The sequence below is a fragment of the Podarcis filfolensis genome (genome assembly GCF_964270895.1).
Source record: "Podarcis filfolensis genome assembly, chromosome: 10".
In the NCBI taxonomy this organism is placed as follows: domain Eukaryota; kingdom Metazoa; phylum Chordata; class Lepidosauria; order Squamata; family Lacertidae; genus Podarcis; species Podarcis filfolensis.
This window is the reverse complement of record NC_139612.1, coordinates 40,377,851-40,393,577: the sequence shown is the minus strand read 5'-3', so window position 1 is coordinate 40,393,577 and position 15,727 is coordinate 40,377,851. Positions and strand designations below refer to the sequence as shown.

Genomic DNA, 15,727 nt, shown 5'->3' with positions numbered 1-15,727 from the left:
GATTAAAACATATCAATGGGTCTGGATAGGTTCGCCCAAACAAAAATGTTTTAAGCAAGTGAAAAGAGTACAGCAAAGGCCTGATGTCACTAGCAGGGGTGCCAACTTGAATAAAATATTGTGGGGGTCCAGGTAAGCCCCACCCAGCATAACTGAACACATGACACAGTGCGCACACACCATTTGAATGGGAATGCCCACCAACTTTGTGGGGGCCTGGCCCCATCAAATATTTTAATGTGGGTAGGGAGTTCCAAGATGTATTTGCTGCCATATTAAAAGATCAATTTCTTACAACAGCAGAACAAGCATGTAGTACTCATAATTGTGCCAGTTCAAGCTACAATGGCCGCATGAAAACACTACTTGGGCAGAAGGTGGAATCTTTTAAAATCATAGGCCACCCTCAACCAGTAGCATTTGGTGGGGGGAGGCACTTAGCATATCTCCCAACACTGACATCACTGTGGCTTACAAGAAGGTAGAGGAGGAAGGAGGTGAGGTTGATATGGTGTGAACACACTGGCATGAGTACCAGTTTGGCTGCACTGGTGTGCTTGTATTGTGCCAACCTTACTCAACCTTGCCAGCACCAGCAATGTCAGTTGTGGGAGGTCATATAAGTACTAGGACCTTATGCTGCCGACAGTGCTAGCTGCAACCCAACATAGAAACCCTATGCATAATCCTACTAAATCTAGTTGGTTTAATAGCAGTATTAGGATAGCAAGATCTTGTGAGATCTTCCTGAAATCTCACCAGATCTCATGAGCTCTGTAAGATCTTGCAAGATCTCACCAGAATCTGCCATTGTTGCTGCCAGGCACTGCTGCACAATCCAGGTAAGGGAGGCTTGGGCGGTGGTGAAATTCTCAGCATGTTGTACGCTGAAAGAAAATTTTATGAAAATGATGTACTGATGGTATTTGACTCCTAGTAAGCTTGCAAAAGGGACGCGGGTGGCGCTGTGGGTAAAACCTCAGCGCCTAGGACTTGCCGATCGCATGGTCGGCGGTTCAAATCCCCGCGGCGGGGTGCGCTCCCGTCGTCGGTCCCAGCACCTGCCAACCTAGCAGTTCGAAAGCACCCTCGGGTGCAAGTAGTTAAATAGGGACCGCTTACCAGCGGGAAGGTAAACGGCGTTCCGTGTGCTGTGCTGGCTCGCCAGATGCAGCTTGTCACGCTGGCCACGTGACCCGGAAGTGTCTGCAGACAGCGCTGGCTCCCGGCCTATAGAGTGAGATGAGCGCACAACCCTAGAGTCTGGCAAGACTGGCCCGTATGGGCAGGGGTACCTTTACCTTTACCTTAAGCTTGCAAAAATGTGTAAGACAAGTGCAAATATCTGCTGGAAATGTAAGCAAAAGGAAGTCACTTTCTATCCTATGTGGTGGACCTGTAAAGTTCTAAAAGCATTCTGGGAAATGATATACCGTATTTTTCCCTCCATAAGACACACTTTTTTCCTCCTAAAAAGTAAGGGGAAATGTCTGTGCATCTTATGGAGCGAATGCATGGTCCCTGGAACCACATATTACTCCACTAGTGAATCTTGTTCATTTCTCAGGGATACATAGTTTGTATTATCATCATCATAAACCTTTTTGATCATGATTAGCAGTTATTCCAATTATTTTAAGTACAGTTCGAAACATCTTTGACTATACAAGTTTGTTGTGGAGATAAATCTGAAAGCACAAACACTTTGATTTTGTTCATTCATTCGTATGTTTCCAAAGATATCTAAGAAGGAAATATTTAGGCGCAACAATATCATATTGTTGGACAACGGCACTACTCTGAGTATGACTAAAGTTGTGCATCACCTAGTTTAATTTTTTTTAACAGGACTCTTTGCAGTTTGTAAAAGCAACAACAAAAGCATTGATGCAAAGGGCTTGGTAAATTTCAGAGGAATGAATTCACTGACTATAACACCATTCATAGATACTATAACGAGAGGGGAGCAGTACATATGACAAGAATGGCCCCCTCCTTTTAACCATGGCCCAAGGTGACTGCCTCATCCCACCCCCCACACCCCACCATGTGGCTCAAAAGTATCCCATCCTTGTTGCCAGTGAAAAATATTATGAAGAGGCCGTACAGAGGACATATAACAACAGTTTTCAATATCTAAAATAGTTATGGAGGGAACAAACCATGCAGCAGTTTGCTGCTTGCAATGTGGAACTGAAAACTAAATTGACTCTGAGGCTGCTAGTATGGAAAGCCAAGAGGGACCTTGGGGTGAGTTCATTCCAGGGTAATTTGGGATCATCCTCTTACTCCTGTCCCCAAACAGTACAAGTCTAGAAGTCTCAAGCTGTGTAATATTACCTTCCAGCCTGACTGCAGTTCAAACTGATATGATAATAGACAGCTATCACCTGACTATTATACTAATCATCTTTACTGAAGCTGAAAATCTGTCCAACTGCAATCAAATGTCAAGTAAGGCATTTAGGGTCAGGGTGTTTTTCTATTCCCCCCCATTATTACTTCTGTTAGAGTAATTTTGTATTATTTTTGCACTAGAAAGCAAGGTGTCCATTGTATAGCAGGACACTTAGTATCAGATTGAGTTTCAAGTTCAGAGAGTAAAATTATCAAGACATTGGCAGAAACAAACTAAAAACACATGACTCTACTTCAAGTAGCCAAAAGAATCTGAATAACTGAACCCTGTGTAAAGACATCTTGTTAAACAATAACAAGAATGCTGCATACCTATACAAATACCAATATATAAAAAGTGATCTTTGATCAGACTTGTAGTTAAAAAATAAACCTCATTGTTCTCATTTTTCAAATTCTTCTCAAAAATATGCTTACAATTCAAATCAACTTAAACGGGAAAGCAAATAAAGTATCATAGCCAAACAGTTGCTTCTAAAATTAGGGCAGGATGCACTTCTAAGCACCACCAATTTCAATGGCAGAGCAGCTAGGCAATCCTATTGTTCCTCCATCAACACAATACAGGTGGAATATGGTGCAAAAAAACAGAATAAAGCAACCCTGCCAGCCAGATCCCCAGAATGGCAACATTGCCAATCACAGAACGGCATGCCAATGACATCTGCACATCAGCCTGGCACAGAAGGAGTCAGTCTACACATGATGAAAGGAAAAAGCCTTCATAATATCAACCTACTTGACACCATCCCAACCACATGCACACAGACACATTCTACCAAGCAGGAGCCACTGAGATACCAGTAACAAAAAAGCAACCATTAAGCATGCACTGCCATAAGAACACGCTGTCATGCCTGTTCTGTGACACAAAATTGTGGTGAAGTAGGAGTACGTCTTGCCATCACCACATCCTCAGTTAGTCATCCAGCAGAACCTTTCTGTGTGGTTCAGGGCCCGCTTCAGCTAAGAGCCTTCAGAAGCATACCATGACATGGTTTGCAATAATGAATCGAGTGTTACAGAATCATAAATATGGAGGACATTTTTCTACTGTGATGTGGGACCAGTCCTCATTCAGGATTCTTATCCTAATGAATCCTAATTGCAGTGTGGCACCATTCGCAAACGGGTGCAGTAAGGGGCCTACTGAGAAAATTGTTCCAAATGATTCAAGCAAGCAAGTTTAATTGTACACTTTGGGGAAGCAATATATATAACCACCACAGTGAGCATTCCCAAGTAATTATTCTTAACAAAATAAATAAAAGTCTGCAGAACTCATGGGAAAGCACATCACGGGTCAGCATTACATTGCCCTAGATTTATTAATTTTTTCTATTGTATGGTTATGTAAGAAACCTCAAACCACCTAATTTGAAGACTTTAAAATGACATTCAACAAATGCTGTAAAATAATTATTAACCAGAGGACCAACAAGATCTAGCGTATTTAGCATATGCTAGCATAAAGCAAAAAGAATGTTGCTTGCTAAAGTTATGTTTCTGAATGATGCTACTCTGGGTATATAGAATACTTTCATTAAGGTAAATAAGGATCCATATTATTAATAAATGTTGGAAATATGCCAATATTCACCCAAGCCCTCTTATCATATAGGTTTCCATGAATTATCTTTCGGACTGATAAAATATAAGGGTTAGATCCTTAGATCTCACTGAAGACAACAGAAAAACTCCAAGCAACTTCAGTCACAAAGTGCATTTCTCTATAAGCAGTAAATAAATAGTGGAGAAAATATAGCTTGATTTATGGAGATGATGCACTTTCTGACCCTAGTTTTATTCTCTTAAATGAAAGCTTTATTAATACACGCAGTAAAAGATAGTTCTAATTTCGGCAATGGAGAAGGGACCAGTGATTATGGCTAATCTGTCGAATTGTACACTGATTCAAGGTCAGTTTAAAATACTTCTCATTCTTTCCTGAATTAGTCAGCCTGAAGAATGAAGCATGTTTCTGAGAAGGCAAATACACAAGCAGAGCATGTTATTAGTTATTTGCATGGAAACTTGTGTGGGAAAGTGGAAAATTGACCCTTGGAAAGCAAGGGAGTCAAAGGTGTGATAGAGAAAGATAAGGAGATTGCAGAGAAGATGAGTTAATTCTTTGCATCTGTCTTTACAGTGGAAAATGTACGGCAGATTGCTATGTCTGAACTAACTTTTGTAATAAGGGAGTCTGGGGAACTGCAGCAAATAGTGGTGATGAAAGATGAAGTTCTAGGTCTAACAGACAAAACAAAAACCGACAAATCTCCCACTCCAGATGACATCTATTCAACAGAAATTGCTGATCTTCTCACAAAAATATATAACTTGTCCCTAAGAGCAGCCTCCACACCTGAGGCCTGGAAACTGGCCAACGTAAAACCAATTTTAAGACAGGGATCCAGGAAATTACAGTGTGGTTAAATTAATGTCTGTTCTGGGAAAACTGGTGGAAAATATGGCTAAAGATAAAATAATCAAGCATAGAGAAGAACAAGCCTTGGCATCTGTAAGGGTAAGTCCTGTCTCACTAACCTCTTCGAGTTCTTTGAGGGTCTCAGCAAACATATAGAGGTGACCCCATTGATATTGGCTAGGAGTGCCTATTTCAAGCTATGACTGGTTTGCTAGTTACAACCCTTTTTAGCCACAGGACTCTATACTCTGGTAACTCGACAATTAGATTATTGCAATGCACTCTACCTGGGGCTACCCTTGAAGACAACTTAGAAATTTCAACTGGTCCACAATGCAGTGGCCAGAACTCATATAGCCCTCTTCTAAAACAGCTGTATTGGTTGCCAGTTTGTTTCTGGACCCAATTCAAGGTGCTCATTTAAAGCCCTGAACAATGTAGGCTTCAAATATCCGAAAGACTGCCTCATTCCCTACAGACCCTCCCAGGTGTTAACATCAGCAGAGGGGGCCCTCTTGGCAGTTCCACCTCCCTCGGAGGTGGTCTGGGAAAGGGAATTCTCTGTGGCAGCACCTAAGTTGTGGAATTAACCCTCCACAAAGGTGCATCTGTGTTCTTCACAATACAGCTTTTGCCAAATGCTGGAGATGCACCTCTTTAACCTGGCCTTTGACACCTGAAATGTGTGCCTATCTCACTGTGTACTTTCGGGGCTACCCTACACCTGTGATTGTAATTGCTTTCAATTTTCAATTGTTGTAAGCTGCCCTGGGGTCTGTTGGTGAAAGACAAGTACGGTAATAAAACAACAACAACAACAACAATGCACTAAAGCTACTTTGCACCTTATTTAGCACCTTGAAACTAGAGCTCAAAACTGAAACACAGAAAGGTGACCTGTGTATGCACACTAACTTTCATTTCTAGATCTTGATGTTCAAGCTAGATATCACATTTGGGTGTGTTTTGCATATTCCACAAGCCACTTGAAAACAGGCTTAGAGGTCAGTGTGAGATTCAAACTAAAAATGTATGATAGTGCTGTGAGCATTCATCCTGATTTTCATTCTGCTGTCTTCAAGTCAGATATCACATTGTTGGTATGTTTCACATTTTTTGCTGCCTCCTGTGAAAATGGTTGTGGGTTGATGTGGTATTTGAACTTAGAATGTGTTCTGAAGTTGTGCCCTAAACTTCATTCTAATGTTCAATGGAGTTATCATATTCCAAACATCTTGGCCAGTCCAGGAATAAGCCATGGGCAGTGGGGGTGAAAAGAAAGATTGACATCAAGATCTGCTGCTCTGGGTGGACAATTTCCCCAAACTGAGCTGTGAAACTGGCTATGAGAAAAATAATCCTGGCTATGAGAAAAATGGTCTCGAGGGAATTTGCATGGCAGGGGAAGTGCCCCTCTATCTTATCAGTTCTTCCCTCCATATCCCTCCTCCATATTATCACATGAATTTAAGATTACATGTAATTTTGCCCTCTCAGTGATGAACCACAAAAGCCAAATGCATTTCTTTCCCCATGCTCTGAATAAGCCTAGATGCGGGGACTAGAGGAAAATCTCTTAACTGTGGAATGAAAATTTGTTAAATATATCATTTATTCATTTAACAATTTAAATCTTGCCATGCCTGTGCTCGTCATATAAACCACTGAAAGAAGAATGGTATTTTATGACCATTTTTTCAAGCATTCCAAATTTTAGCAAAATTAACAATTGTTGTATTATTTTAGGTACATGCCCCTGCCCATTGTGTCTATTAAGAGCTGACTTCATTAGCATGGGCCACTTTTTATATTTTGTCACTATTAAAATACCTTCTAAAACCTAATCACTAAGATAAAAAACAACCACAATCCTATGCCTCTATCTCTTATGAGAGCTATGCCTTCTCATAATAGTATCATCCATATTTTTTAATAATAATTTAGCATTAGTTCTATCTTGTTTATATTAAATTAACTAGAAAAACAGCTAAGATTATCATTTCTGCATATCTTATTTTCATTGTACACTTTCATAATAAGAGAAAGTGTTTTTTCTTCTATCATTTTCTCTAAACATCCAGGCATGTAAATATGTGTCTATGTCTAGACAGGAACTTTCTGCCACAGAACCACATATCTAATCTCCTCTTTGCTAGCTACTGTTTTTGACAGTCTCAGCCATGAATGGTTGACTGTCACATCCTTAAGAAGCCTAGTTCTATCTATCACATAAACTGAGCAAACTGATGCTCCTAATAACCTCAATTTCAGCCTAATGTCAAGGTGAATGCCAGTCACTCAAAGATACATATTAGTTTGTATCCAGCTTCATATTTGAGAGGTTTTATTTTAGCACCATACAGTATACATCACAAGGTGTGAGAAGTGACTACTAGTGACACTATCCTTTGGCTTTCAATGTCGTATTTTTCGAAAGAAAGTTACTGAAAGGTCATATATTTTTCTGACAGAGCACCAGAAGAAGCCAAAAAATGAGATGTTATATTATTTCTGAAAAAGTGAGATGTTATAATTATTTCACTTGATAAAGATAGGGATGATAAGGGACAACACACATAAAGTTTCCAACATGTAAAAGAAAAATGCTGTAAATTGCTTCCCATAGTAGCTGTCTCTGTGTGTATTTATGCAACAGCTCACTGTGAATTGATGCTTCCCATACTGCTGCAAACTTTGCTGGTAGGCTTTTATAGATGTGCAGATCTTCTTCTGATCCATGTAGTAAATTGCTGGACACCAGTGGCTACTATAGGGGATTTTGCAAGCCCTTAGCTTCATGTTACAGGGAACCAGGCAGAGGGCCTTCTTGGTAGTTGTGCCCGCCCTGTGGAACGCCCTCCCATCAGATGTCAAGGAAATATACAGCTATCCTGATTTTAAAAGACATCTGTTTAGGGAAGTTTTTATTATTTAATGCTGTATTGTTATTAACACTCAATTGGGAGCTGCCCAGAGCTATTATTATTATAGCTTCTCTCTCTCTCTCTCTCTCTCTCTCTCTCTCACACACACACACACACACACACACACACACACACAGCTTTTCTACATTAAAGTAGGTTACAGATTTCTACAAATTATGTATTAAGGAGGAGAAATATGAGCCAGGTGACTGGGAAGAGGTGGACCATGGCCTAGCAAAACTATTACATAGTAGTAAGTGTTTAGTGGTAGGATGACTGTCCAAAACAACAAATGAAGGCAGTAGACACATGTATTCATTTCACTTTATGCACTTGCAGCAGGGATGTGGATTTTGTGGGATAACCAGCCTCATATAACCAACATACTTAAGTCTAATTAACACACAAAGGGGTCAAGACCATATAGTAGTAAACTGTCCTAAAAGGCTTAGCTTGGTCACTGTCCTTCACTTTAGAAGGAAGGTAATCAAACCTATTATACCTCAGTCTACCAGAGAAGCTCTGACAGTGAAGAAGTTTTAAATTGGTTGCTGCAGCAAAGACCACATGGCTCTTATAAGCCATTTTTGTGTTTCTATACTAATCATTTAGGAACTTTCACCACTATAACTAAGCCAAGTTTTACTGCCTGTGTTTTCTGACTGCTGTATGGAAAAGCACATGAATCTGACCTTTGGAGAGTTTGTAAGTACAGTAACCATTTTTAACTTCACAAACATGTGATATTTTTCTATGCTGGGAGAAGAGGGTAACTTTGAAACTCACAATGGCATATTTTAGGGTACTTGCCCCAACCCTGAATCTTGGCACCCAGGAATTCTTTTTATATGCCTATTTTTACCCTTGCCACCAACAGGTTTCTCAGCAAGCAAAATAAATGTATTCTACCAGTTGTTACAGGGTAGATACCTTGGTACATGTTGTGTATCTTCAAATTCTGTGATTTCAGATATCTGAGAAATGAGCACAGTGCTTTTTTTCTAGAAAATTAGGTCCGGGTACTCACCATGATGTTGTTAGAGCAAGTGCCACACTTTCTAAGAACAACAAAAAGAGGTGCACTGGTACTGCATACCCCTGAGTACCCCCTGGGGGGGAAAGCACTGGAGATAAGAGGAGAGATGCTGGGACTGAGGGGGTGAAATGGCCAAAGATAAAAGTTGTAACAGTTAATTGGATGATTTTGAAATACTCTTGTAGCAGGATTTGGTGTTGGGGGGGGGGAGACGGAGATAGAGATATAGTGGAAGGAGAAAGGACAACAGATCAGAGGAGTTTGTCAGGTGGACCACCTGGAACATGGATGAGGGGTGTGGTTCTCTGGTGCGTAGTTGGTATTACCCGTATCTATGGCAAGTGGTGTGCTATCAGAGACAGAATTTGGAAAGGGAGAGAGGAGGGCAACCCAGGTGGAAATGTGGGGGGGACAAGAATGCCTTCAGGGAAGAGGGCGGCAGTGCCACCCACTTGATTTGGGGACAAGGAAGGTCAGTCACCCAGGCTGGGGTGTGGGGGAGCTGAAGCGGGAAGAGAATGCTGACCGGGGGGGGGGAGCTGGGAAGCAGCGAGGCGGGAGAGACTGCCTGATCCTCCTTCTCCCGAGCTGTCTCCGTCTGTCAGGCTGAGGCACCTTCGCGTGGCGCGATGGAGCAGCGGTAAAAAGTCAATGGTTTTGAGGAATGCTGCGAGATGGGATGGCTGGCGGCGCGGGGGGTGGGGGGGCGCCGCCAGGTTGTTGCTCCTTTTCCCTCCCTGAGGGAGACGAGGGTGGCTGTGCTTCTTGCCAGCTCGAGAGGGAGGCTGAAGGGCGGCGAGTTGGGGGGCACGAAGGGGCGGGCCGCCGCCGCCTCTCCCTCAGGGGGGTGGGGAGGGGAGCAGCCCGGCCCTTCCTCCTGCCGCTGCAGTACTATGACCCGCCGCCGCCACTCCCCTCGCAGGACTGTCATCGGGGACAAGGAGACAAGCCGGGAGCGGCGGGAGAGCAGGGCCGGCGCCTCTTCCCAATGCACCTGGCCGCAGCTCCCGGGCTTGGCGGAGGCGAGCGGCGTTGAGAGGGACTCGGCAGCGCGGCTCCTCGGCGACGGCAAGGCGCGCGCGAAATGCCCGCGGCGGGACGCGCAGCTCGGCTCGGCTCCAAAGGTCCTCCGGCTGGAGCAGCAGCAGCCCCGCGGGAGCTCGCGGCGATGGAGCCTCGCCGCTGCCCTTAGGGGCCGGGAGATGCAAGGCGCAGCGCCGGGCAGCCTTCGAGCCTGGACTCCATGCGCGCCCGCCATGGGGAGCCCGCTCTGGCACCTGGTGCTGCTAGGCGCCTCTGCCCTGGCTGCAGGTTGGTCTCTCTCTCGTGCGGTGCGCGCGCGATCGCTCGCGTGCATGTGAATCCTTTTCGCTCGCATCCTTTTTCTCTTCTCCAGTTATTATGATTAGCAGGCCTGCAGGTGGTAGAATAGGATTTGCTCTCAAGAGCTGATCCCGAAGACAAAAGTTAACGTGCAAGTTAAAGCCTGGAGTTGCTTCTCCCTCCCTCCCTCCCCCCCCTCTCTCTCACATTGCTCGCCTCGAACAAAGCTGCAGGGTTGGAACGCCTGTCAGTAACCCAAGAAGCGCCTCTTGTTGCCTGCGAGAGAGAAATAGGGCTCCTAGTCTTAACTCGGATCAGGAGCGCTTGTCTCCTCACCCCCCTTTCAAATGCCTCCAAGGTAAATGGGATAACATTCGCTTTTCAAACAGTTGATGGCTCTTCCTCAACTTCAGAAGAAAGTGTTAAAAAGTCAAGAGCGGTGCAAGAGAGGCTGAAAGCCAGACTAGTTCATCCCACGAGCTAATTAACACATATTGCACACACACACCCACCAAATCCCGAACATTTTCAGCGCTTGGCTCAGAAAGCGTCATCTTGAGGAATGGAAATTTAAATACACCAAACATAGAGCTATCCTAAAAAGCAATTATAGGCTTTGTATTTTTCCTTCCAGATTAGGGGAAAAAATGGTAAAGTCTGGTGCAATGGGCATTTGTCTTATACATCTAACACAAGTCAGTACAAGCTATAATAAATAATAGTTGGTATCTATTATAAACGATTTCCCATTTTGTTTGGTAAATCAGCTGCTCAAGGATTCAAGGCGAATGTTCAAGGATTCATGGTTTGTGGATGTGAACCTGTTGCCTGATGGTCTTGTGAATAAAATTGGTCTTGAATTCAAAACATCCATGGGCATTGCTGGGGGGGTGCGTGCATGGGGGGGTAAGCTGCCCCCCATCAAGTAAAAAAAAAAACACCCTAAGTGACGAATTCTGTTGCAGATAACTCAGTTCTGCTACCCCTAAAATAAAGCCTGCCCCCCAAATAAATCCTGGCTACAGCCATGAAAGGATCTATGAACAACTTGTGCTTTTGCATCCATATCTAGTCACAAAAGTTAAATGCCACTGGTTTGCCCCTAGAAATCATGTGAATTGTTTCTTAACAGTTTCAAGAATGAGAAAAAGTTAAGAAAGCAACTTTTGTGCAGCCACATTGCTTTGATCTATTTCCCCCCTATCAGAACTAGACGGGACAAGGACCAGATAACATGCTGCAGAGGAAAACTATGCACCAGCATTTCCACCTGCAGTTAATTTCACTATCATTTATTGGCATCTTACTCTGAGGGTAAAGCTGAACACATACATTCTTTCTGAACTGATTGCTACTATTGTTTATGTAATGTGGGGGGGAAAGCTCATAGATCCTACAAAGAGATAAACACCTGGACTGGACTGATCCTCGCAAGCAAATGTCATCCTATGGTGTCTGCATCACTGTCCTTCTGACAAAAATCGGCACATTCCCTATGTGAATGGGCCTAGAGCAAGGAGAAGATGAGATAAAAAGCAGAAAGGTAACATTCATTCACAATTCTATGGCAGGGATGGATGTTGATTGGTCTTAGGATAACCTAGCCTGGTGTTAAATAGGTGGGACTGCTTTTTTCACTATTTGATTTTTTTTTTTACTTAGATCTATTAACCACCAAATAATCTAGTTTCAGCTATTGTCAATGTAGGGAGAGAGTTCACTTCCAGTGACCGAAAGGATAGGGATAGTGTGCATTACATGATATTTCTGTTATCTAGTAAAACATTCATAGAAGCCAGTGATGAGGAGATATGCCTATTTCATAGGTGTTTCTTTAGCCTGAAATGCCTGATTATGCATATTATTAAAGTAAGATCTACAGTCAAGTATTTTATTTTTGAATTTGTTATATTTTAATTTGAGTGTCATACCATCAATTTGTAAACTGGATAATGAGAAATAAAGGAGGCAAGTATATTTTGGCTGAAAAATGCTGCAGCAGGAAACATATGATTTAGCTCTGAATGTTTTACAGGTGAGTCATGCCGTACCTTGTATGCTCTTGTCCATTACTACAGATTTTTGTTCAGTGGCATGTGTACTAACATAGGCTGGGAGGTAGTAAATACTAAGAGAAAGAGAGGCGAAGAGCACAGGACAGAAAAAGCCTTTAATGATCTCGTGGTTGACAGTGTAAAAATACTTATTTTCTAATATCTAAGCTTATTTTCATTTTGCAAAGTTCTAGTGACAGGTAGTACTATACAGAAAAATGTCACACAACATGGACTGAAGTTATCTATGTCTTTAATTATTATTTTCTTACTTGGACTACTTTTTACAAAACTACATTGTAAAATTTCATAGAAAATAGTGTTAAGTTAAGTCTTAAATTGCCTCCACATGAAGTTTTCTCATTGACTCCTCTGCAGTGAAACCCACCACCAATTAGGAAACTAAAAAAACAACCCAGAAATAAATGGGAATATATTTAGACTTGGAAAATACTATATTTTCCTGTTGGTATGAGAAGATGATTCAGCATTTTTGGAAGATTTCAGTATAATTAAAGCAGAGCTGTCAGACTAATCCAGCACATTTTCAAACTGTAATTTCCCACTTCAGGAGCTAGATATTTGGTTCAGCAAGTTTCTCAGAAAGTTAAGTTGTATCCCAGATGCACAGTGTATAGTACCTGTTCAGACTCATGAATATGCATGAGTGTTGTTGTTGTTGCTTTAAAAAAAAATAAACTCAAAGCACTTTTCTCACGTCAGTAGTAGAAGCATAATGGAGAAAACTGCTGCAGTAAACATTCACCAGGTAACTTGACTACATTGCATAATGAGACTGAAAAATCTTAGCAGCCAGCATGTAAATCAAGCCAATCCATCTTGGCCTAGCTGATAAGACACATTATAATAATACTTGCTTCCTTACTTCTCAGGGGAGCTGTGCAGATTAGTTAATGTTTGTACAGCACTTTGAAAAGGACTCAGTGTTACTATGTGACTTTTACAGTTGTATTTATTTACTTTTGTTGGCAGAAGTGTGCATTATACATTTGAGCTTACTCTGTAGCCTAAAAATACTCTTTTTTTATTATCCTGATCCTAAACATGTTTACTTAGAAGTCTCATATATTTCAAATGAGCTCACTGCATACTGCAAAGGACAAGAGTCACAAGGTGAAAGCAACACATGAAGTTAGAGGGGGGAAACCTCTGCAAATGTACAAATAGAGAAAATAGTTGGTCCATCGTAATGTCACAAGGAAGGGAATCCAAAGAAAAAGAGCTGAAAGAGGAAATTAAATAAGACCCCCCCCTAAAAAAGCTTAGGTTTGTAGATCAAAAGAATAAATTGAAAAGGAACATCTGAAGAAGAGGGAACCAGTGGGATGAAGCAAATATCAGTGAAGGTATGTATTAAAAAAAAGAAAAGCTGAAAGATATACCAGAGCAGTAGAATGTAAACATTTGTAAACCAAAATAAGCTGTAAATGAATATGCTGAAGAAGAGGCAAAAGAATGAGAGTGATATGATCAAAATGAAAAGCAGAATAAACAAGCAGAGCAGCAGACTAAAGAATAGAGGCTGAAGATAGAAACAAGAAAGAAGGACATTACAAGAGAAGGAAAAGTAAGGAAATAACCATAGTATAGCCTAGAGAATAAGCAGATGAAATTACAAGAAGTAGTAGTGATGTGAATAATGGAATAAAAGCACAAAGCAAGTGTGGCTGCTGGTCTCCAAGCAATGTTTTTATGGCTCTCAAAGACACCGCTGGATTTTGCAACAACAGCAAAAAGGTTATTGTAAAAAGTAGGCACAACATGGCAGTGGGCAGAGTTCACAACTGTAATGAGGATGCAAATCAGATTGCAAATCTGGTCATCAGATTGATAATTGGATGAGCGGAGAGGGAATGATAACCTCATCAATGGATCTGCTCAGATGGGGGCGGTAGCTATGCACCTTTATGTGCTGTATGTGTGTATAAGTGAGTGTGCAAGAATAGGAGCCAACTCCGAGCGGCTGAGGTCCCTCTGTCCTCCCAACAAAACTAGTGGAACCCCCACAAGTTGATGAGCATTGCCATTCAAATGGTGTGCATGCGTCATGTCATGTGATCAATTATGTGGGGTGGGGCATACCTCCCCCCCCCAATATTTTATTCATGTTGGCACCCTTGTGTGCAAGTGTGGAGTGGCCAGACTCACTTTTGGGCATATCCACCACTGGCATGTGGGCCCCAGAAGACTGGCCACTTCTGTCTATAATCTGTGTACCCAAGAAGGAGGATTGATTACTTCACAGCCTAGCAACAGAGAAAAAGGTGAACAGCAGGAGGCATGGAAGAAGCTTAATTCAAGAAAGTGAACTTCAATGGGGAAAACAGTTTGAAAAATTGAGCGAAACTCTATGGAGTAGGAAGATATGCATTAAAATTATAGTCAATATTAAACTGATGGAGAATGGCTAAAAAGTGACAAGTATCCAGAGCTGAACCAAGATCAAAGGAGGAAATAAAAGAACCAGAAAGAGAACCTGAAAAAGGGTGCCTTGAGAAATGGGAATGAAACCAAGACAGAACATTAGCATGAAATCTTAAATGATATAAAGAATAAATAAAGCGAGATACATAGCATAGCATAATACATAGCATCAAAACAAAAAACCAAATCTAAAAGAAGGGGCATAAAAGAAATACAGTGGTACCTCGGGTTACATACGCTTCAGGTTACAGACGCTTCAGGTTACAGACTCCGCTAACCCAGAAATAGCGCTTCAGGTTAAGAACTTTGCTTCAGGATGAGAACAGAAATCGTGCTCCGGCAGCACGGCAGCAGCAGGAGGCCCCATTAGCTAAAGTGGTGCTTCAGGTTAAGAACAGTTTCAGGTTAAGAACGGACCTCCAGAACGAATTAAGTACTTAACCCGAGGTACCACTGTACGTACCCTGAGATTTAGCATTCCGTGAATACTAAATAATAGCTCTCCTTAGGTCTATCCCACCTTCTTTTGCACTGGGTCTTGCATGTTCCACCAGAACATATTCCTTTGGGCTGTGTCTCAGGATTTTATTCTGCTGCTACCTGCCCCTAAACTATTCAGAGTCTGAGTGTTTGGTGTAGGGTAGCACCTTGCTCCCAGTATATTTACTCACTTGTGTGTTTTCTCTTAAATGATCCATGCTTGTTCAGTTACAAAATAACACCATGCATCTATGAGCCTCTTTTGAAGACAAACTGCCTAAGGCATGGAATATTAAGGTCCTAGAACTAAATACCGTAAGTTATTGAGGAGCAGGGGGAAGGTGGACAATTCTTCAATATTTCTGTTTACAAAGAGCCGCTAAATAGTTGCACTGAATAGTTTGGTCCAAGGCCTTTGTAGACACTCAATAGCACATTATATAGCACCTTTCAAGTGTTCAAAGTGTTTCACATAAAATGGCTCAGTAATCCTTAAAGCAGTGCTGTCAAATAGGCCAGTATCATTATCCCTATAATACAGATACAAGGTGTGCCTTTCTGTTGTCCTGAGGCTCTGAATATAAAAGCTTGCCTAAGGTCTTATATCCTTTGTGTAAAA

The 15,727-nt window shown here is 41.9% G+C and overlaps 1 protein-coding gene and 1 long non-coding RNA gene across 5 annotated transcripts in view; one reads left to right on the top strand and one right to left on the bottom strand.

The window, feature by feature from the left end:
* LOC310743324 overlaps positions 1 to 15,727 on the bottom strand; it is an 84,122-nt gene that overhangs the window by 6,623 nt on the left and 61,772 nt on the right. The gene's annotated exons all lie outside the window — the stretch shown is intronic.
* NTN4 (netrin 4) overlaps positions 9,353 to 15,727 on the top strand; it is a 41,153-nt gene continuing 34,778 nt past the window's right edge. For 2 of the 4 annotated variants that reach the window (XM_083573425.1, XM_083573424.1), the window contains exon 1: positions 9,562 to 10,117. In XM_083573425.1, coding sequence (XP_083429551.1) covers positions 9,700 to 10,117 — 418 coding nt within the window. In that variant the 5' untranslated portion in view covers positions 9,562 to 9,699. Of the gene's footprint in view, positions 9,447 to 9,561; positions 10,118 to 15,727 lie in introns of those variants that run through there. The other 2 variants (XM_083573427.1, XM_083573426.1) reach the window with 2 other exon arrangements.